The sequence below is a fragment of the Oreochromis niloticus genome, linkage group LG23 (assembly GCF_001858045.2).
Source record: "Oreochromis niloticus isolate F11D_XX linkage group LG23, O_niloticus_UMD_NMBU, whole genome shotgun sequence".
Lineage (NCBI taxonomy): Eukaryota > Metazoa > Chordata > Actinopteri > Cichliformes > Cichlidae > Oreochromis > Oreochromis niloticus.
The window spans coordinates 33,004,733-33,029,085 of record NC_031986.2 but is presented as its reverse complement, the minus strand read 5'-3'; the positions used below and the strand labels follow the sequence as shown (position 1 = coordinate 33,029,085).

General features: G+C 40.6%; 1 protein-coding gene across 4 annotated transcripts in view; it reads right to left on the bottom strand.

Annotated features, from left to right (window-relative positions):
• Positions 1-10,924: 10,924 nt before the first annotated feature.
• lpp (LIM domain containing preferred translocation partner in lipoma) overlaps positions 10,925-24,353 on the bottom strand; it is a 179,246-nt gene continuing 165,817 nt past the window's right edge. For all 4 annotated transcript variants that reach the window (XM_025902823.1, XM_005451220.4, XM_005451219.4 and 1 more), the window contains 3 exons: positions 23,994-24,172; positions 19,451-19,571; positions 10,925-16,317 (listed from right to left, as the gene is read on the bottom strand). In XM_025902823.1, the coding sequence (XP_025758608.1) occupies positions 16,189-16,317; positions 19,451-19,571; positions 23,994-24,172 (429 nt within the window). In that variant the 3' untranslated portion in view covers positions 10,925-16,188. The remainder of the gene's footprint in view (positions 16,318-19,450; positions 19,572-23,993; positions 24,173-24,353) is intronic.

The window sequence follows — 24,353 nt, the reverse complement described above, 5'->3', positions numbered from 1 at the left end:
AAAAATAGTTTACCACCGTTGGCTATTGCTCCTTGGCTGGAGTACACACAAAAACAAAAAGATGCTGAACGAAAGCACGCTCACGTCAAATAACCAGAACAGATGCAAGCATTTGAAACAATTCAAAGGGCTGCGAGGGCAGGTGGTCATACTGACCTCTAACCAGAACATCAAGATATGCATGAAGTATAAAAAGCAAAAGCTTTAATATCACCAAATTATCTCAGCCACTTTATATCTGCACAGATTCTCGATTTCCCGTCTAACATCAACAAAATCTTATTTCAGCACATGATATTTCATTGCTATGTGTGTTATATTGCTGTTCATCTAAATGTAAGAATACAGATTGGCTTCTGAAAACTAGTGGGTATAATCAGAATATTAAAAACATGAAAAATCAAACCATAAAACTGAATTTAAGAGCAGGCTGCGAGTGTCTAAACTCTTTTTGACGACTGATGTTATTTGCCAGCTCATCCTAAAAACAAATCGTTCAATGATACCTCTTTCCTGGAATTATGACACAGTTACTAAAAAACAAAAGCAAAAAACAAAAAATTGTTGTGAGAAGTTTCATGCAGGAAGTATTTTCTTTCTGTTCTGTCCTTTTGGAAATTGAAGTTTTAACAACGTTTCGGTTGTGAGTGATTGGAGGAACTATTTTCTTTCTGTTGTCCACATGAACTAAAGGAAGTGTGTTGCTGCACAGTTCTGCTGTGGGGGCGGCTATCATGAGTGATAATCTGGGCAGGTGTAGTTTGGCGATGCAGTTTAAAGCTGACCTGCTCAGACGGCCATTTGTGTTGTTTTTCTGGGTTCTCGATGCCTTTTTTGGCTCATCACTGTCTGGTCTTTATTGATGCCACTGTTGTTTTAAAAAGTGCTACATAAATACATTTTATTTCCCTACTTATTGCATTAAACATTGGAGAACTGGTGTTTGGAATTTTTTTAAGTAATCAGATTATGATTTATGAATAAAAAAATAAAGAAAGGTGAAGTAGCACATATGATGATTTGGGACGGAAGCTGGTCTGCTGTGCTGACGCTGTCAAACTGATGAAAATATAGGAAGAAACTGACATTTAACACTAAAATGGGCACAAAATGCAGACTCTGTAGATTAATATTTAAAAGAGCTTTTTTGGGGGTGTTGGGTAAAGTCAGTGACAATGACAGTGAAGTGGCCTTACAGAGGATAAGGTGAAGTTTTCGAAAAGCAAATCATTTACGATTGACAAGGTCACTAAAAGCAGTCGTAACATGACATTTTCAGTTCGAGAGAGAACAGTGAAGGAGAGCTCGACTGCTGAACTGCGGTTCAATCACTGCACAGCTGTTACACGAAGCCTTGGAGACCCGATCAATAATGTTGATTACACCATAAAACACACAGAACTGAGGGAAGAAGTAAAAGCTCAAAGAGACAAAGACACGCTACTGTTTACACGGGATTCTTTGCTCGAGTCATTTCTCTTCGTTTGATTTTCTCTTGGTCAATGACACAACACTACATGCTTTCCTCACACTTCACTAGAAAAATACGTATGTCGCATCTATCTTTAATTTATTCAGATCACGGTCGCTCCTGCTGCTTTTTTACACCCACTGACGACTTCCTGCAGCTGCAGCAAACCAAGCAGCTCAACAGGAAATGTGTAGATTTTGCATTTCACATTTTACGGGAGCTGTTTGGTGGGGTGCACGGTGGCACTGCGTAGATGCTTTTTGCCTTAATCCACTCGGTGAATGGACTCAGTCATGATAGCACACACAACCTGTGACATTCAGCTGTTTACACACAAATGTTGCGGTGGTAATCCACAAAATCCGTCTCAAATCCCCTTAATCACAGATGGTTGAGCCTGAACAAAACACCGTTAGTTTCAATCACGCATTCAGGAGCATCTGAGCAACCGGAGACCTCGGCCTCACAGAGGATACAGGAAGAGTGTTAAGAGCAGGTTAATGGAGCAGCTTAATTCATGTGCTTTAAATGTGCTGTTACACTATGGTCAGACATGGATAAATCAATGTTAAGTTGAAATATACTTTTCCTAAGTAAGTTACGCACATACGGACCAGAAAAAAAAGAATATTTTATTATATTATATATGTAAGTGTGTTCATATTTGAAAAACAAGAGGTTTAGGTGATGGTTTTTAGGCTCACAGTTCATCAACAACTGAGTATTTCTGACAGGGAGATGGAGCTTACTGGGTGCTGGGGTGGTGAGGGGTTTAAATACAGCAGGCTGCAGTGACATGCTGGAGGGAGAGATGGGAAATTTTACAACAGACTAACAGATTTGGTGTTCAAAGTCTCCACACAGCTTCCAGTGTGGCCGATTTTAAGACGTAATCTGTGATTACGTCACAGACCGCAAACTTGTAAAGAGAGCAGGCTTTAAGTTGTTTCAAAAAGACCCACATTTAATGTGAAGAAAAGCCAGTGATGAGTCTAGAGTGCCAACAGAAAAGTCCACAATTTCCAAGCCCAAAGGCGGTTCATAAAGACAGGAGCATGACCAGCAGAATTCACGTCCTTTCTTATTCTATATTCATCAGGTTGTGCACCGTGAATTCGTCTCCCAGGGTGAGACCATCACAAGTTTAAAGTACAGCCCTAAGTTTTTCTGGGGACTCAGGCAGTTCTTTCTCTATTTGCTTTGCTGTGATTTTGTTCACTTCCAGAAAAAGAAGACGATCTCCGCTTGGACACAGTGGAAGGGATCACATCTGTGAGTGCAAGGAGACATTATAGGATGCTGGAGCAACCTGTAAACATGTGACTGGGCACAAGCTTTTAGTTATACCTCATAAATAAGACGTGTATGATGCAGGGCAGTTTGAGCATGTTAGTGAACTTCCTGGCTTTGCTGCATGAAGCACAGCTAAGTTAAAATAATAATAATAATTTTTAAAAAAAGCATCTTAATTCAGAGGAAAATGACTGCTTTTAGTTTAGTTAGCTGGAGTCTGATGCATTGCCCATGAAAAGAGTCTAGTAGGTGACCTCTTGCATTCATACAAGGAAGAGCAATGTAAAATATCCAACCTTTGCAGAGAGATGTTAAATAGAAAAACTGAAATAAGATCGTAAATACTATCAGGTCAACCTTTATTTAGCTAAACTTCAACTTGGAACCTTTTTTTAATTGTTAATTAATTAAAAAAGGAGCTTTCCCATTTCACAATCTTCTTTGAAGCTTATTTGAAGCTTGTGAAATGAGGAGCGCCAGAAAAAGTTTTAGAACCACTGAACCGGAGTCAAAGAAAATCTCTAAAGTCACAATGATTCAAATTACAAAAAAGGATTTTGTGCCAAACTGAAAATAAATTGGGGCCAAACCATCAAGTAGATGTTCAAATACTCAAATAAATTAGTGGAAACTTTAAGCTGCATGAAAAAGATCAGTGAAGTCGGTGGAATAGGTTTTACAAAATATTTCACTGTGGACCAAAGAGGTGGACTGTAGTGAAAGTAACCTGGAAGCTTGTTGGGTTTGAGCTGTGCATCAACCCAACCCAACAATACCAACAACATACAAAGCTCCTGACCACACTGCAGCAACAAATGGCACAAAGCTGCACCAGCTCAGCAGCAGAGACACGGTGAAGGAACCGACGTATGAATTTTATGACAGATTTGAGGTGCAGAAGTTCAGACATCTGAAGGCTTCAGTAATTCAAGCCAAGGAGGAGGAGCTGGATGAGTTTGGAGTGTCTGAGCAAAACAGTGATGAGGGAGGGAGGGAGGGGCGACTGGTTTGATGTGAATAATTTATCACTTGTGTTTCCACTGCCTTTGTTCTGTGTCCAAAGAATCCCAGTTTTAAGTTTTAATAGCATTTGTGGCTGGACTTATTATGTGTGATCAAATAATTCTCAGTCCTGGGATTAAAAAAAACCTATTCTTTTTTCCTAGCAGTGTAAGTTATTGAGGCCACATGGGTATAGCCAATTTCTCTCTACCCTTCACCCTCTAATTTGAATTTTGCAAAACATACAGACATGTCTTGGGTATTTCAGTGGCTGCGCATTCATCAAAGCTGTTCAATCTTTCATTGATTTAAACATTTACTTTGGTAAAAATTCACATTATTAAGTTTTACTGGAAATAACAGATGGATACTGTACACTTGTTAATTCTTAATCCGGCTGTGTGACAGGCTTGCAAGACTCTTTTATTCAATATTCCCATGAAAGGACTGCATCCAAGTAAGATATACTAGCCCGTCTTCATGCAAGCTTCATGCACAGTCCATATATTGTACTTTAAAAGCCTCTTAGATGAAACAAAAAAGAGGATGTCTACACAAGTTCATACTACAAAGACGGGAAAGGTTTTCTATAGCTGAAAGAAAGGCATTAGCTTGGGAGCTGGCAGTTGAGATAATTTTAGAATTTGATGTTATCTTGTTAAAGTGTGATTATCACATGGGTGATATGTTAAGAGAGAAATTCAAATACAAAAATGAGGCAGGAGTGATCAAGACGCATCTCGTTTCATCATTTGGGCTTAACGGTTGAACTCTGACGTCTTTTTTTGCAGCACGGTCTGATTTCTGAGAGGAGTTAGGCGCCTCAAACACACGCTCACCAAAAGCTCGTGAGCCAGAGTAAGCGTAACTTCTCTGGCAGGTTACAACAGGCGAACGTGTAAGACTTAAACAACAACAACAACAACAACAAAAAAAAGATTAAAATTGGCTCATTTGAATTTCCAGAGTTGACTTGAACTGGTTTAGATAACATTAACAAACGCGAGTATTTAACACACCGTCCACTAAAAAAAGAAATCTGCTTTAAAACTTGTGAAATCAAAAAAAAGTTACAAACATGAACCAATGCTACACCTACCCTGGGATTTACTTCTGCAGCTTATTAGGCTTATATGGAAAGACTGTGTAATAATAATAATAAAATGATAAAATAATGATAATTATGAAAATGGTAATTATGCTGGCTGCACACTGTTATACAATTTTATATGTGTAGATTTTCACTCGGAATGCGTGAAAACGAGACAATGGGCTAGCAATAACATGGAGGATGGCTAGCTAGGTTCATCTGATGCATAAAATTAGCTTTAGTAGCTTTAATTAGCTAATAGCAATAAGTGGATTGTTAGATATAAGTAACACATATTTAAACAAATTGTTGTTAAAATAAACCAGTTTAATAGTTTTCTATTAGAAGTTCTAATATTTTGTGTTTCAAATTAACATGCATAAGGAGGGCAAAATATTAGGAACATTTTAGTGTAAGTACATGACAAACACCCCTTATGTAAAAATGAAGAACGTCATTAAAAGTAGAAATTTACGGCTGAGCTGTTGTTTTGGATCACATTCAACTTCAGGGGTGTACTTAATGAACTGGTAGTGGGGGGGTAAGTAGCTAGAAGAGTAGCTGAGGTGATTAGTAGTGGCTGAAACAAACAAAAATGGTTAAAGGACAGCTATGTTGCTCATTTTTAGCTTGGTATTTTATTCTTGGAGTCTATATACATAAAAAAATCTCCAGAATTTAGAACATCCTCCAACAGCAGCGTCTTTTCTGGCCAGATGTAATCAACACCTCTGACTAAGATGAACATATCAGGAACGTGACTGGTGGTTTGGATAAAGGTGATATCATCTACGTGGGGGTACATCAGACAAAAATAGGTAGGAAGCACCGACCTATACGGTACCAAAATCTTTTCCCCTCGTGAAGTCGTTACCTGATATAACACACTCCTGTTTGTAAGCACAAAAAGCACGCCTGGTTCACATGGAAACACTCAGCTCCATACCTATTAAAATCTTATCTGTGGAGTTTAAAGTATAATTGGTAGCACTCAACGATCCCACCAACTGTCAAGGAAACAAGAAAGTGGTTTTCATTTTGCGCCCACTGTTCCAGCATTCAGATTTCCTCAGCTGGCTTAATCAGTCGGCCCGCTTTAGTGTGAGAATGAAAGTTCACACCGAGACACAAGGTTTTGCATTAAATCCACGGACGCCTCTCTGCCGCTTACCCTCAGGTCAAGAGGTGACAGCTCAAAGAGCGCCTTAAATCATGAGAACTGCTTTACCTTTCAGTGGAGCTGGAGAAACGCACCTACATTAAGTCAGTAAAGTCTGAGGATTTATCCGGATCTGAACGCTTCCCTCTGCGCTGCATATAAATGGATTCGACTCGGTGGGTTCAGCTCGAGCCTGTCAGACTGCGAGGGTTGGGTGATTGAGCGGCACAGGCCAACAAGCAGCAGCTGCATCATTACCTTTTCATACTAGAAAACATACATTGCGAATTAAACAAAAGGAGCAGGTTCACGGCTCTGATTTCATGTTCGGGTTTAAAGTGATAACAGGAAATCCTGGCATGCTCTCAGCTGCAGTCAATAAGGTCAAACTACATTTAAAGTTGAACCTCTCTGCTTTTGTTGCCGTGTACTGTGAGGTCAAGAGGTCAACTTAATTTTCCACCCTATAAAATCAGAAATTGGTGAGCAGCTAAAACAGTGAGAAGAGACTGAAACTACATTTGGATAAGAATAATAAAAAACGAATCCAATATATAATGTATGGCAATAAAAGCCTTGGGGTAACACAGCATTTAAGTACATATTAATGAGTTGACTTTTGTCCTTGTATTATTGGCTTGATTTGCAAGAGCTGTAATTAAAAGTGGCAAAAAAAGAAGGCTGTAAATTGATGAAAGCGATGTCGCTGTAACCTCTGGATCAGAACACAATCTCTAGTGGGTGGACTGCACACTGAAGTCCAAGTTTTAAATGTTTTCTAAGGATTTATTTTAAAGATGCTGCCTCTGTGGCTCTATTACCTGTCGTTTGTGTCTCAGCGTGCACACAGTAGAGATACAGGTCAAGCTTGGGAAGAGTTTTGCAAAGATTGGGTCATTCCGTATAAAATGAACCAAATCTGAAAAGATTAAGAATCAGCCGAGTTTCTTTTTACAATAGCTTTTGCATATTTAAATAAGCCGTGTAAAATTTTATCTTCATATTACCATTCTCTGAGCAAAGGTCCTCAAAGTAAAATAACGAGTGGGTTGAAATTTCAGCATTTCTGAGCCCTCATAAATCCTCAGAACTAACCAAGTACAGGAGATATCACCATGAAAGTTTCTGGGCTGACAAACATATTTATGCTCTACTAAAAACCACAACCAAATTCACTTTAAACCCACTCAAGGTGCCAGAATCCACAGACAAAATTAGGGGTGTTTTGCAATCATGATTTTGAGGTCTGAGCATCAGCATCATGGAATACATCATCATTTCAATTAACTTTCTTATCATATAGAAGTTCATTTTGTCTCCTTTTTACCCAAATTTTGATACCAGGTTCATCTTCTAGTTCATCTGTAATTCCGCTATTTTAAAATAATGTTCATATTTTAACCCAGTAACCCTAATGTTGATGCTCAGTTTGTCATAGAACTGCAATAATCAAAACTCAGATTTTGCCCCAGGATCTTTAAACGTCCAAGTGTTTCATTGTGTTTAGTCCAGTTTATGACAGCGTTAAAATGTGTTTTTTAGCCCTGAAAATTTCAAATTCCGCAACACACAAAGCAGGAAATTGAATGTGTGCTAATGGAACTGGGTAATAAAAGAGTCTGGGAACACACATAGGCATTATGTGGAAGCTGGATGATATTTTCTTACCTTGAAGCTCTAAATCTTTTAATAATTTTTTCCCCTATTAGCCACCAGGGGGCGACTCCTCTGTAGGAAAAGTCTGTCAGTGGCCTTCAAACATGTGCTCAGTTGATCTGATGGTGATCATGGTTTCATTCTCTGGATGCGAGTCTTGGAAAATACAACAGCTAGCCATTCATTTTCTTCCTCTTATTCAATCAGGGTCACGTAGGACTGGAGCCTATCCCAGCTGCCACAGGGCAAGATTCAGGTACAGGTCACCAGTTGTGTTGTAGGGCTAACACAGAGAAAAAGACAGTCGTTCACACCTACAGTCTACTAACTGCGCGTACAGGAGGAAGCCGCAGTACCCGGAGAAAACCCCAGGTGGAGAACATGCTAACCGCCACGCCACCCAGAGTACAACATTATTTTAAAACAATGTTATTATTATTATTATTAGAGTCAAAAATGAGGTTAACGCAGGGAATGCTGCAGGGCGGCCTGTCATGTGACTGATGAGTCACTGCTCTATGAGCATGTAGTGTCCCGCCCCCTGCTGGTGATGTTTGGTTTCAAAAAGCTGATATTAGACACCGATACCAAAAAAACCCCACTCTTCGCATCAGGATGATAATTTTTCATATACAGTCTAAGGTGGGAACCAGGGCAATGTTAACTCCTGAGATTGGTCTACAAAAAACAGGTCATCCCTGCAGTGCTCAACTGATGCTTAAACGTTTGTTCTTTTTATTTTTAGAATGGGCAGGGCCGTTCTGAGTGTGGGATTGTCTTCTAGGCTGATTCAGTGCCTGGACTGGACATCTGGACTGTTTTTAATGCAATTATCTAACCAATAATACGGCTGTTGTCCCGTTAATTGTACTAACAGCCCATCGAAGACGTCTGAGCTCCAGTCTTGGGGAGTGATACTCTAAGATTTTATTAGTCTGTTGTTTAGTGCCAATTTGCTAGCATCTACCTCAGATGAAACTTGGTAACCAAGCAAGCTAGCCCTGGCTTCACTCCATTCTGCCATAAAGCTAATAGCAAAGCTTCAAAACAGCTACAGCTACATCATCTTTTACATACAGTCTATGATGAAGCTATTAACTTCATGATAAATCGCTCTAATCAGCCTAACATCTTGTTTTACAGCACACAAGTAGTTTATCGAACCTTTTTTTGTCTTAAAATTACATTTGGTGAGCAGTATTAAATGTTAATGGATTAACAAAAAGACTCCAGTCTGGAGCACAGTGTTGCTCAGTAGCCGAGCATTAGAGGAAACAAACAGAGGAGATATAAACGAGTCTGAGTGATGCTTGTACAACAGAGCTACCGCCAGAGGAGACGTTTCCATTTTACATGATTGCAGTTGTTTTAGAAACTCTGCCGCACGGATAATGGCACTTAAGATGCTTATTGTTCACTCATGAATGAGTCATGCAATAGTCAGGCTTTTGCTGTACAAAACAGGCACATCGACAGAGGAAAAAGTTTGCTTTGTGAGAGAGCTTTGATATTTTCCTTTTAAACAGCTCCATTAATTGCAGCTTCTCTTCACACAAAGTTGGCCGGCGCCCTCGCACCCAGTGACCACCTTGGCCAGTCCTTGGATGCTCGCAGCCAGTTACAGATCAAGAAAAGGCACTAATAACGGTTTCCTTCAGCGTGCACGCTGGGACGGCTCGGATTTGTGTCTCAGAGTGATCTGTCGAAGTTCTACCCAGAGCAACACTGACTCAGTGATTACATCACTGCCTTTAGCCAAGTCAAGGACACACAAAATCAATGCTCTTGATGCAAATGCACAGTGGGAATTCACTTTAAAGCTAATAACATTAAGCTCAGAGCGCTGTGATGTCGGCCCACATTGTAATGTTATGTAAATCTGACCATATGACAGCTTCATTTAAATCGAGAGTGTGCAAGATTATGCGTGATAGCGGCCCATTTTGCTCCCTCATGCTCATCTCTGCTTCCCGGTAAATAAATCAGGGCACAATTCTGCGTATTAGAAGAAGACATTCAAAAATGCTGGAGCTGGCCCCCGGAGACTTGACGCCGGATTTCTTATGCAGAAGAAGAAATTGGAGGGTACATCATGTTGGCTGGAGGGCCCATCACTCATCAATTTGTTTGTAAACACCAGATTTATGTGCAGTAAAGCAAGTCCTCGGTTAAACTGCTGGGGGGGCCTTCGTTCCCCCTCAGACACACACACACCCACCCACACACACACACCCACACAAACAGGATCGCCTGCAGCATATTTAGGAAAAAATTACGAGGAAATCTCCTCACTGCTGGCATGTCAAATTCTTCAGTTTACTAGCAGAGGAACGGCGGGGGGGGGGGGGGGGTGAGTGCGTACTCTCCAGTTTACAGCTCGCGTCAGGAGCTGGAGAGCAAACAAGCCGATGATATAACCGCAGTATTTACTGTCAGCATCAGGCCAGCTGTGGATAAACAGCCTCTGTTTGCTTTCACATTCTCATGTGCATCAGTCGTCAGTGACCAGAAGAAACCCCGCGTGAGGGCCTTCTAGCGTTGCAGACGGATCGCCTCGTTCGTACCATTTCAATTTTGCAGTCTGCAAGAAGGAAATAAAGTGCTCAGCGACTTACTGCTGATCTGCAGCTCACGAGTAAAGATGACAAATGGAAAGGATTAAATCAAGCAGGTCCTGGAAAGGTGGCAGTTTAGAAAGAAGGAAAAAAAAAGGTCTTTTAATTATTCTAACAACTCCATCAAGCTGATCCCAGCAGTGAGCATACTTCATAGTCGAGTGCATTTGCTGATTGTGGCCCTAAAAAAAAAAAAAAAAAGAGAGCGAGAGAGACTGTGACACAGGATTGGTGTAATTAAACCACAGTCTCAGTTATACACAAAAGAGTGTTGCAAGTGTAGGATTTCTATTAGGCTGGTGATTCCAGCTAAGGAGTGTTTGGGGAGACGTGTAAGCAGGTGCATTAGCTGCTACTGAAGAGAAAGAGTGTCAAGTAGTCACGGCTTTTACTTGTTGGGGATAAATCTCTTTCATCTGCAGGTACAGTGCAGAGGAAGTCACCAACAGGTGGCACGAGGAGAAGACAGAGAGAACGAGCTCATTACCTGGGCAATCCACCGGACCAGGAGCCGAAAGGCCAAGTGTTAACCGGGCGGCGGGGGAGGGGGTGGACAGGCCCGAATCAGAGAGAGATGTTTAAGATTTTTCATATAATTAAACAAAACACAGCAAAAGGAAGCAAGACACAGAGACGTGTTGCTATTGCAAAGCTTTTATTGAAGGAAGAAAGAAAAAAAAAAGACTACATCAAGCCCCTTCAGAAGATCAAGAACAGATGCTTTACTCAAAACAGCGGCTCGGGCTATACGAGGTGAGTTAAAGCTCGGCGGCTGCAGCCTTAAGCACCTGATGGAGACATCTACAAAGGGGATCGTCTTTATTTACTTTGGTTAAATAAAAAAAAAAAAAGAGGTAAAGAAGTGAAATTCTTTGAGGTGAAAGAGGAAACATGAAATACACAGCAAGAGTAAGGTGATTCAATACTGCTCAGCCAAAGGCACTTTACAGATGGGGCTACGACGACGACAGCAGACAACGCAAACAAATTCACTTATGAAACCGATTTCTTTATATCTACATATGAGAGGATTTGCAGCATATGTGCTCCAATGAAAGGAAGCGTAACATGTTCAAAGACTATCCATAAAAATAACCAATACATGAGTTTGACACAGCTTCAGCGCATCAGCAGAGATTTATTAGTGCACATGGACCAGACCAGGGTATGCTGAGCAGAAAACGTGCTAATAAGCCAACTTGAAATCATTCATAACTATTAATATTATCTGATTATTGCTTTGGGAGCGCATCACATCCTTTTAATGTAAAGGCCTTCTCTAGATAATAAAGCTTCTTCTTCTGTTGAGGAAAATAGCAAACGGCAGTGATGGACGAGTGCAGTTTGGAGTCGGATTCCAGGCAAATTGAAGTCCAACATTCATTTGCCTTTTAGCTGTTTTGGTTTCCTGAATGAAGTCTTGTGGTGTTTTGCAGCTAGACGCCCCAGAGTGACTTGTTGGAAAAGTGAAATGGTTTTCATCCAAGCTACTTCACAGAAACCGCGCTGCTGGGTGAGAACATGAAAGTACTGCATTTTAGCATCTTCAGCTCAAAACAATGAGCCCAAAGATGCTAACATGCTCCAAGAAATGAAGGGAATGGCACAGTCTGGTGTTGATTATCTGCACCTTTCACTTACGCTACTTAATCAGGTGTTAAAGACATCATTAGATCATCAATAGAGAAATTTTGATGTAAATGTTTATTGATGGCTGTAGAATAATAACACCAACACTGCAGACTGGTTCCTTCTGTGTGCCAGAGGTTACAAAATCTCCTGGTAAAGCAAAAGTTTGACAGTGCTAAACTAAAACAGGGCGGCAGTAATTTTGTTTTCCTGGTAGCCATCAGCAGATTTTCATGAGCAGCTGACACGGTGGTCTGTGCAACAGCTGGAATAACTCTGGAAACCTCCTGGCAAAACAAGAGCTCCACTGTTCGACGGAAGCAGAGAAGGCGACGAGGGGGAGCGAGAGGGAACCTCGGACGGCCGCTCACTCGATGGACAGCGAACTTGAACTTGAGAAGGTTAAAAAGCGGCATTCTTACAAAGTAGAAATACCACCAACCCAAACCTAGGTACTAGCTTCGCGACAGTGGATGAGTCTTAAATGGAGGGCAATCCAGTCTTTGTGACAGCGGTGCGAGGGAAGGAGTGGCAGGAAGGTATCTACTGTCACTTCAACCCCTACATGCACCGAAGATCTGAAAGAATTCCTGATTTTCCTGAACCGAAGCGCTGAACTGCTGTCACGCTGGGAAGTTTGCTTTGGCGGCTTTGTTGACGTCTGTAGCATCCACTTACTGAACGCTGTCGAGGCATGCATCATATTTTCTACACAGCCCAATTATATTATAGATGTGTATTTTCTGTTATCAAATATTACTAAAATATGAATGGAGTAGCAGCTGTTACAGTAAAGTACAGCAAATCAGCAAACAGAGGCCGAAACTAAAGAAATGTTTAACTAACTGCAGCCTGACTCAGAACAGGAGGCTGTGGCAGAAATGCACAGCTGCCACGTCCACTGCTGCAGGTCAGCTGCTGTTTCATGTGTAAAAGTCTCAGTGCATCTTTAATACTGCCGCCTGATTATCCAAACGAGGGCCACAGAGTGACATGCTATCGCAGCACGAATCCCATCTGAGCTCTCGCCATGGTATATTTTTCCCAAAGTATTAGGAATAAAAAACAGGAGAATAAATCTCCAGTTACTAGACAGAACAGACCCGACTGTCGCAGCTTTAGCTCTCTTAATCACCGCCTAATTAATTAAGCTGAGATGCTCAAGATGACTGTAGACGTTGGTTCTAAACAGTTCTGTGACACCGTGGAGACATTTTTAAATCTTTAGGACAGATTACAGATTTTTAGTCGAAGCAGTGCACTCGCTACTTACTGAACTGTAAAAATGCTGTATTTTGGGGGTTTTGTATATGACCGATGGACCTTTTGTGTACAGCAATGCGCTCCAAATATTGATGGAAAATGTCCTGAGGACGTGAAGTTTATGTTGCCTAACCTTTTTAGAGAATCAGCCCTCGCTCCGTTAGTGCTGCAGGCATGTGAGCTAGTACCGAATGTAAACTGCCTAACCAGCTTCCACCTTCTCAACTTTAAATACCCCGCTCCATTTCAAATAGAAAGCTTTGTCAATTTTTAAGTTAAAAAATAAACAAGCAAAAAAAGAAAATCTGTGACAGTAAAGGTTTGGTGAATTTGTTTACCTTATTAGCACAGTCGTCTTTACAAAGCGATACCCTGGTTGAAACTCTGCTGTAACAGGACGCACTGATTACATCTGATGCAGTAAATAGAGACCAGAGGCGATAAACAGGACTAAATGTTGTGTAAGGAAAACAGGAAAGAGGAGATACATGAATTCTCTGAAAGTTAGAATGAACTGCTCTGATCGAGCCTCGGGAATAATGCGCCTCGGTTTATGTGGCTGACTGCAAACTGCTCCAGCTAATAAACTAGCAAACCACTGCAACTTGCAGTTACTTGTAGCTTCAAAGTACCATGTGGAGATTTTCTAAGAACAAATCAACATAAAGTTTCACTTTTGTTCTTCTGATAAAACAGCTGAATGTTCGTATGAACCTCATGTTCTGCTAGCTTGTAGGTGATCTTCACGGTTTTTGTGGCTGCAGAGCTGCGCTTTGGATTTCTCTGTTGTCATTTTACGTTTGTGGTCATGTGCATCTGCTTGTATTTGATTTGTGCCTCACTATAGTCGTCTCACATCACTTCGTTGTCTTTTCATCTCTGTAGATTTTTCTCGTTTCGTCTTTTTAGCTGTTTTCTGTCACTTTGTCGTCACTCTACATCTCGTTACAGCTTTTTTTTGTTTTGTTACTTCTTGTTGGAATTTTTCACTTCATGTTGCCATTTTATGTCTTTTTAAAATTCTTTTTACTTGTTTTGTCATGTTGCATGTTTCAGTTTTTTGGTTGGGTGGGGAAACATTTTTCTTTTCATTTTTCACTTTTTTTTTTTTTAATTTTTGTTTATCTTGTGGTCTTTTTTAAAGGCTTTTTGTCACCATTTTTAGGTTTTTTTTCAGGGTTTATGTAGTTTCTTTGTAGTTACTTTCAATTTTTACTTTCAATTTCTTTGGAGCCGAGCCATTTTTTTCCTCTTTACAGTCTTTATACTTGTCTTATATAATTTTGCTGGAATGTTTGCATATCTGTGCCATCATTGTGTGCCTCTCTGTGGTCTTCTTTGTCTTTGCAGTCGTTTTGTGTCACTCTGTATCTCGGTGTAGACACTGTGTGCTTCTTTGTGGTCTTTTTTTGAAGGCGTTTTCTTTGCCTGACGTCTTTTTTGTGTTTTGATTGTCATTTTTTGTGATAAACAGTAAAGTCATACTCCACAAGGTACCTTAAACTCACTTAGTACTGCTGTAACATCGGAATGAACCATCGGATTAAGCTCTAAAGCTTCTGGTCCATCGCTCTTGGATTGAGCAAATAATATAATCAGTTATTTTGGGGAAACTCTCACGGTCCCTTCTTTGTCCATCAACTTTGAAACAAACAGCAAATATAAAAGATGAGAGTTAATGAAACAATCAGCACTGACATAAAGCACAGAGACACACAGTTTGATTACAGGGTTACAATAAGGACACTTATGATTGCATCTGTACATGTAAAATATTTCCTTAAATCATAAAATTTCTCATAAAGTGTCGATGCAATTAACATTAAAAATTGCATAGGCATGGAATATTCTTTATTTCTGTGAGACTGCTTAAAGAACAATCACTGCTTTCGTCTATGGTCGTTAAAAAGGGGCAAGTTACACAATTATAGGCTGAAAAACAACAAGAATTAAACTCAACACAAGGTTGTGTTTATATGATTGTGCTGCTCAGGCCAAAGGGGAAAATAATCAACCATATGCATGAAAGAATATCCAACTGAAAGGAAAATATTGTGCTAAAAAGGAGGTGTGTTTTTTTTTGTTCTCGACAGCGGAAATAGCTGTTTATCATTCCTGCGGTACAGAGCAGTTTACTCTAAATAACGTGGAAATACATACAAACATGGCAGTTTAGATTTGCTTTTTGGAGTTATGCGGAACTGTTTTGAAAGCCTTCGTTGGGTAATTTCATCCCATTTTGTGTACTGTACTCTGACTTGTGCTGCAGAAAAAAAACCAAACACGTTTTTTCCTAAAAATACTGCTAAAGCTACAGTCACACACACACACACACACACACACTGACATCCATCCACAACTTCACCTGCACAGTAAACATGTTAAACATTTTGCACGTCCTGCTCTTGTTTTAGATTAGAAGAAGTAGTCAGAGAGGAACATTATGGGCCCGTGCATGCACGTGCAACCTGGCTAAAAGATATGTACTGGTGATAAATATGATAATAGGATGATAACAGGGGGTGGTGATGTATATTGTAGACGGATTTAGATTTAAAGTAGCAGTGCAAAAATTGTAGGAAATGCTTAAAAGCTCTATGGCTTAGAGTTAAATGATGAACCAGCTAGCTTAGCATTTTTACAATAAAATAATGCAATATAATATAATTATAACTAAACCCTCTTTCATTGAGCTTTAGAGATCCTGGAAAACATTGTTTTTGGTTTTTTTTTACCTTCAGACTGAGGAAGAGCAGTTGCTTCTCATGTCTTCCTCTCTTTATGCTAAGCTACAGGAAAAAAATTTAAATAAGAAAAACTCTTCTGCAGTGATTGTACCGAGTAAATAATTATATGTGAGCGTGTGAATGTGATGCCACAGTATGTTTTGTTACTTAAGGTGAACATTTATAGAGAGGCATATATATGTAAATGAGGAATGCAGGCTTTTGTGGATGTTTGCAAGAAACCAAAAGAGCGAGCGAGGGCCGGGTTATCACAGTTTAGCTGTTTAGAGGTCAGTGGTGGCCTTGGCGGTGAGGGCCTGGATGCGGCTGGTGTTACAGTTTTTGCAGAGCACGTGTCCATCCAGCGGGTAGCAGCCCTGGTTATCCCCCTCCGAGAGTAGGGAGCCGCAGTCCTGCAGGACACAGATAGTCCGTTAGTCCACAAACACAAACAGGGTCATTATCCACGCTCACCGGTCAGACACATTCATCCTCCTCTCTGCACTCAGGCTCTAAACGACACATTTACTGCTATTTAAAAGCTCAGCCAGTGTCACGTTACGGGAGTCTCTCTGCAGAAAAGCCTGTGCTACGGTTCTCTGCCAGTTGGTGAGTCTGAATGGAAACAACTGGTTAGTACTCAGACACAGTTGGGCTTAACTCCCAATCTTTCAAGGATTTAAATTCAGACCTTTTTTTCCCCTCATGTAAAAGTGTTTCTAGCAGAACATTTTTTCTAAGTATGATTGCAAAATATGTGTCCTCTTTTACAGATCCTAATATAAATGTATTTTAGCTCGTCTCTTTCAGGAGTGGAAGCATCAGATATTTGTCTATTTCTCTGTGTTACGGCTCCTTTCTTTGTCACGGGTATTAATGCAAAGTGTGCTCTTGTGTTTGAACTTACAGTGAGAATGATTTGAGTGGAGAAAATGTTTTGTATTTTTGGAGCTTTTACAATTAGAAATAATCCTCATTCATAGTAAAACTTAAGCTTAAAATAGGCACCTCAATTTTGTGTGAAAAAAGCAGTTTTAGCCTGCTTCCCTTTAAACCACTTTTTTCTGATTGGCTGCCCCTCTTGAACTTGTGGGCGGAGCTTCCGTGCCTGAGACATCCATATTAGGGATATTCCCACTCAATGACGTGATGCAACATTCCCAACAGTGAATCTGTGTTTGGTTCACAGGGATTATAAGTACTTATGGAGACTTATGGAGAGTAGGAAATTAGGAAAAGCTCAATAGATCCAGTTTTATTTGAACAGCTTTTATGGAATCATTACATCTTTTTAGATAAACTGAAAAGATGGCAACGAAAGGAGCATGTAGCCAAATTGCATGACTTCATAAGAAAGGTAATATGTTTACAAGGCTAAAGAAGTCACTTTGATGAGTGATGAAATGTTGCATCCAGATGAACAAAATCAACTTTCTGAGAATTCCTTACCATTATTGAGCATGCATCACCTTTATGTAAACTTAACCAGAACTGCAGGTTTAACGTCTCAAATGAACCAAATAGGAAAACATTCCACTCTAGTGCCTTTAGTTTATGTCATATTGACATATATATTCTTATGTAGTGGTAGTTAGCAATGAGACAGAAAAAAGTGGTAAGCCTGTTTGCTTTGTCACTGTGAGCGTGTTAGCCTTTTTAGCTCAAAGCAGCGCAGCCTGACAGAGACTTTTGTGGTTGATTCTTTGATTATCGTTTCCTTTTTGAAGCACTTGGCTGATTCATGTATCACATCTTGTTAATTCTTGGAGATTTTGTAGACTCCGCGTGTTCTTTTTCAATATGCCTTAGCTCTTGTTTGGCCCTTTTCAAAGCAAAGTAACACCGAGTTACTACTGAGCTCCGCTCTGATTGATCCAGTCTGGGAGCAGACGCACTCTTAATCATGAAGCTCACAAATACCTGAGAGATGACTGTGTTTGTGTTCTTACCGCTCGCTCTGCTCTGTGAGCCTTACTTGAAAATCGGCTGTTGAAGATTTCTGTTATGCTACAATATTAGGTAACACCACTCTTAATAATTGGTACGATTATTGTTATTCAGTTTTAATCTATAGTTCTTTTTTCATCTGTGAACATTATCTGGATGCTTATTGTAAAAATGATGCTCTTGTTAAAAAATTAATACATAACACGTCTAATTATACAGAATTAATAAACTAATTTTTATGGCACACATTTATGATTGATTATATCATAGCTAATAATTAGTACATAACATTATTATCTCATTTTTTGTTATTCATATTCAGTTATTCAGTTTAATTAACCATCGTTCTACATTCTGTTACAGCGGTTATCACACAGTGTTGTCAGGCTCAGATGATGTGTGTCCCTGTGTCACATCAGGCAATCATAAAGTCATGAAACTGTGCCTTTTTGTGGCTTGGAGACATGACAAACTACACATTGCTTCTCGGTCATTCACGCTTGACCTCTTTCACGATTTGCGTGATGTCACTGAGCAGAAGGTGCCGCTGACATCCAGGAAAAGAATGTAAACTGACGATGGCAACTGGAGCAGTGTGTGCGATACCGATCTGTCAGCGCCATTTCACAGCTCGCCCTGAGTTGCACCACCAGCTTCACTCCTCTTCTGTTCCGCTCATGTTTACAGGTGTACACAGCTGAGCAGTAGAAATAATAAAAAAAATGCTCTCCTATTGGTTGAGCTATCAGAACTAAAGAAACTGTCGAGGAGCTTTTGTGTCAGGATGTTGTGAAGTATGCTAAATGCTCTGTGGGAATAAACAATCAAATTCCGTGCACGACATGGAAAAGGGACTCCCTATGATCCAAGTCGGGCTGCAAGCGTGCAGCGTGAACCCGGGGATGCCAAATGTTGCAGCTCTGTAGTCTGACTGCAGCCTTCAGCTGGTTTCTGTGTGTTGTGGTAAGATGTGGTGAGGTGTGCGCTCTTTACATGCCAAGAAACAAACAGAATGTACAGATGCACACAATGCTATGGCATTATTTTTCCATTGTCTGTGACACTGGCTTACACTCAACCTTCCTTTCTCTCCCCAACACACACACACACACACACACACACAGAACTCCATCTACTCATTGCTCCCTGGTGACAAAATTCTTCTCTTGTTGAGCCCCTTCAGCTGAACTAATCTGCTCTGCTTTGCTTTGACCTTTATGTCTGGCAAACGCTCTGTGTGCTCACGCTGGCGCAGCTCTTTGACAATGTGACACGTTACTTCTCTTTTAGCCGGGCACGTAACGTCTCAGCGCCGCTTATCAAGCAGGCGAGCGGCGCCTGACAGATTGGTTTCTATGTAAGTCCGTGAACTTTGCAGAGGAGAGACGGGAAGCTATTTCGAGGCAGGTAAGAGAGGGATGATTCACTCGTCTCGCTGAAAAGGTGACTCGGGGGATCGGTGTGTACGTTATGCCTTATACCTTTATGCAGTAATGACTGTCACCTGGAGCCGCGCAACATTATTCAGAACCATCACTGCTAATTATAGAGGACAGACACACACACACACAGGGAGAGGTAAACACACAGAGCTCGTACCTCACAGCGGTAGCACTGCACATGGAAGTCACGGTCCAGGGCCACAATACGAACGGTCTCCTCCTGGCCCGGTGCCGGCATTATAGGCTCAGAGCACACACAGCAGCGAGGAGCAAACTTCCTGTGAAAAACAACCAAGAACAACAGAAATAAGCTCAGAACAATGTGACACAATGTGACCTTTACTGACTGTTTGCCATTAGCCGAGTTTTACTGCACGGTTCAAGCAGAGGTGCAACTAATGGCTCTTTTCATTAGCGAATTAATCTATTAATCATTCTGTCTGTATGTGTACAAAAAGGACATCTCTAAACTCAAGTTTAAATTGCTTTTGTGTGACACGAAATCCCAGAGAAAAAGCAGCAAATCATTCCGAGAGGCTAAAACTAAGAAAAGCTTTGACATTTTTGTTGATTTAATAAATAAACGAATGATTTCTTGACCGTCGGCTCTCACAGTATTCGCCAAACTTCATGTTGTGCAGCCCCTCAATCTAAGAACCTGTGATTATCATCTGACAGCCGGGCACATCGACAAATGTTTACAGCCTTTCGGTGCAACTATCAGGACTTGTGCTTCCATGTGCGAGTCACGGTTTAGGGAGGCAAAGAAATGATGAAAAAGCGACCAAAAAGCTAAATCACTGCGATTGTTGTGATCTGTGTTGCTCTTCACATAGACTGTTGAACCCGCTTCAACATTTACGGAAGATATTCTAGAACGTTCTCATGACATTAACTGTGGTTTTCAACCATTTTAATACAAAACTGAAATAAAAATACTGTAAAGTTCTATTTATTTAGATAAACTTCATCCTTTATTACATCCATCCTTCTGTTTCAAACCAAATCTCAACTCATCTGGTTTGTGGGTGTGCCATATTTCAAATATTTTGTGCAGAAACACTCAAATATTTTGAGATTTATAATCCAGACACAGCTTTCATTATCATACTTATCATACCGATGGCGCAATTTCTGTAAAAACTATGAAAGGTTTAACTGTGAACATAAAAATATACACGAGGGCTGATGCCCGTAAATGTTGCCACATTTGAAGTCACTCAAAGGTTAACTATTTCATCACTCAAACATGAAGACTACACAAAATCTAGAAAACGACATTTACTAAATATAGAGGGGGCATTCTGAGAAATCTTATCGGACACTCTCAGTGAGTTTTACAGAACAAACCTTTGAACTAGCAACTCTGGAAACGCCTTCAGCAGAAAGAGGTCTGTCTAACAATAGAACTGATGAGGATATGAAAAGTGCAGTGAGATTCTAGGTCCTGTCACATGACCGAAAGTTCTTCTGTTCTACACGTGCATCCATTGTCTGTGAATCGGGAAGTAAAGAGGTTAGGTGGCTTTGGGGAACCACGGCCAAAAAAAAAAAGAAAAGAAAAGAAAAAGAAAGATTCTTGTCGTGGCTATTCCTCGACACAAAGGGCCACGCTGTGGAGGCCACGCTTGTCGCGTGAAATTAAACAAGGGGCCTTGCGTTGAGCTTCCCAAACCGAGAGCTGCACACTCACGCCAAGAGCCAGCGTTTTACTTCTGTTTCCCTTCTGGTCACTGAGTAAAGAAGGAACATTTCTGGGAAGCTAGCAGTTATGCAATGAGTGGAGGGTGACAAAATGACAGGAATGTACTACTAAATTCATGTCTACATATCCAGTTCACTAGATTTGTGAAACCGTTTGCAATGTTTCCCAAAAAGGAAGCCCTAACATTCTGACGAGGAGCTTTAAAAATGCATGAATTTACAAAGTTAGTAAAGGATTTTAAAACAGCATGTCTTGTGTTTTATGTTGCTAAACAAGCTGTAAACACAACACTGATATATTGTCACTTCATGAAATCTTTATGGGGGAATTAAGACACCAAGCAGGTAGAAAGCAACATCAGTATCCATTTCTACTGTGATTCTGTTTGTTAAGTGGTGAAGGAGCCCTCAGTGCATCGCATGTAAAAAAAAAAAAACAACCCACATTTTTAAGTTCTCGTCTCTTTAAGTACAGCTCGCTAGATGCCCACTTTCGTCTGATTGGCTGCCCCTCACTTGGCTTCCGTAAATAGCACAGCTCGCTAGATGCCCACTTTCGTCTGATTGGCTGCCCCTCGCTTGGCTTCCGTAAATAGTACAGCTTGCTAGATGCCCACTTTCGTCTGATTGGCTGCCCCTCACTTGGCTTCCGTAAATAGCACAGCTCGCTAGATGCCCACTTTCGTCTGATTGGCTGCCCCTCGCTTGGCTTCAGTAAATAGGAGAAGTGTTTCTAATCCTCGTCTCCTCTTCTTAAGCAAGAACTGTACCGTGACCGTACAAAAAAAGTTGGCGCTGACCTGACACAGATTAGTACATCCACTGGCATTAAACATTTAAGTTGCCTTTTTGGCCAGGATAACCTGGTACCAGCTCCTGACGTACATGTACAGCAGACGGATGTAGCCAGGATTACATCACCCATTGGTAAATGTAGCATGGTGGGTGAAAGTGACCGAGTACCAAAGGACACCACATTATCAATGAGCATAAAATAGCCATGTCCTAAAATACACAGAGCTCTAATATATTTTTTACTCAGAATAGGAAAGTAACTTACAAAAATAAAAATAATGCTTTTTTAAAGAAGACGTTAAACTTGGAACTTAAAATCAGGAAAATGTTCACCGAGGTCAAAATCAAGTGAGACGAAGGGTCATTTTCTCACAATCATCTATACAGTCGTACTTTGTTTTATATCCAGAAGAGTTGCCCCCTGTTGGCCGTTAGAGGGAATGAAGGTTTAAGGCACATTTGCAGTGGAGTCACGTTTCTGTCCAGAAGCTATTGTCTAATCCAGGTACCTTTAAGGTTAATCCTGGCTTTCCTGTACTATGAAGGTGGTTCACTTCTTTCAGGGGTATAATCACTATGGTAACCTACTGTATGCCGTAAACCTAACCTACTCCGGAGCAGGTTACGTTCCAGATTAAAGGTCAACACGCACAAAATTACTGGATGAGCATCAGTGAGAAATATAGATTCTTAGATGGAGCTTTAGTCTCTGTTGGCTGCAAACAGTTTCAAACACCATGGAGGCCGTAGCTGAAGGAACAAATATAAAAAACATTCATTTCATGTAGGGCTGCTCAATTAATCTAATTTTAATCTAGATTACGATCTGGGCTTTCAACGATCATTAAAAATGACTGAGCCGATTATTAGCACCTCCCTCGTGCTTTACTCTCGCGCTGCTCCGTGTGGCAAATCGAGCGCACCTCTCTGCATTTCGAACACGCAATTAAGAGGACCCGAGGGAAGCTCGGAAAGCTCGGAAAGCTCGGAAAGCTAAGCAGAAGTTATTTGGAGAGGAGAGGATAATGGCTGCTGAAGAAAGAATGCCGTTGGTTGAAAAGAGAGGTAAAACGACTTCAGTGGTGTGGAAACATTACGGGTTCGCGGAGTCAGACGTGGATCAAGTAGACATAGTGTGTAAACTTTGCTACGGTGTCGTAGCTGCACCACAGAGCAACACTACAAATTTATTCAATCATTTGAAGACCGCTCACAAAGTGACATACGATCAAACAATGAAGGAACATAGAGAAAAACTCTTGACAACACCTGCTTCATCCTCACAGACCTCCATTCACGCTACCCTGTACAACGCGACTAAATATCCCACCAGCTCCCAGCGACACAAGGAGATAACAAACGCGGTAACGTTTTCCTCGCCAAAGACCACTCCTCAATTAACACAGTGAACAACCAGTATTATGCAGTATTTTGAAGTTCACTAAACATAGATGTTTACATTTTTCATTTATTTTTTTATAATGCAAACATTTGCACTGTTATCAGTATTTGCACACTATTTTATATTATTTTTTGACATCTTTAAAGCCATTATTCAATACATTGTTATTGTTAAATAAATATCGTCAAATAATCGAGATCTCAATTTCAGTGAAAATAATCGTGATTATCATTTTTGCCATAATCGAGCAGCCCTAATTTCATGAAATACTTGATTATAATCCATCAGATTCTATTGTGTCCGAATGATATTCATAAATCCGCCGTAGACACTGCATTTAGCCTTGCTGGCTTCAAATAGCTCAGACTTTAAAAGATCTGCTATATTAATAAAGTCGTACTGACCAAAGCGCTTAAAGCACACACGTTTAATGCTATGTTATTCTACAGCGCTTTTCCTTTCACACACACTCACAGTCTGCTGCTTTGTCTGCAGCAGCTGTGCTGCTTTCAGTCTGTATTATATGCTTAACCTCTTAATACGTTTCCCATTCATCTTCCCTTGTAATATCAGCCACTCTGCTCCCATTACACTTATGAATAATTGTAATTGGTCAGCTGCTGCTAACGCCACATACAGGAGAAACCCTGGGGAAACTTATAACCAGCTTTGTGCGACCTCTTATCTGCGTTACAGTATGACAAGTGAAAGCAAACTTCCCTCATGCGTACACGTCGTCTATTAATGTAAATATAGCGATGAGTAAAGCTCCAAATCTAAAAGGGACTTGTTTACATACTTGTGAAAATCCTCGATGCAGTGGATGTGGTTGGAAGCGTCCACAGTGAAAGGGATGCCGTCCAGGCTGCGGTGACACACCACGCAGGTGAAGCAGTGAGGGTGGTAGGCTTTCCCAGTAGCTCGCAGGATGCGCTCCATGATGGGCTTACTGCAGATGGTGCAGGTCTCAAGGGTGTTCTGTAGACACAAACACACAGACACCCACACGGTTACACAACAAACCTGATGATGAATGAAGTGATTTTGATGATTCACTTACAGTGGGCCTTGTTAACAAGTTGGCTAAGAAATTTCACCAGCATGGAAAATGTGAAAACCCTGCATTTTCTTCTAGTTTTTGTAGGCTGTGATTAGAAAC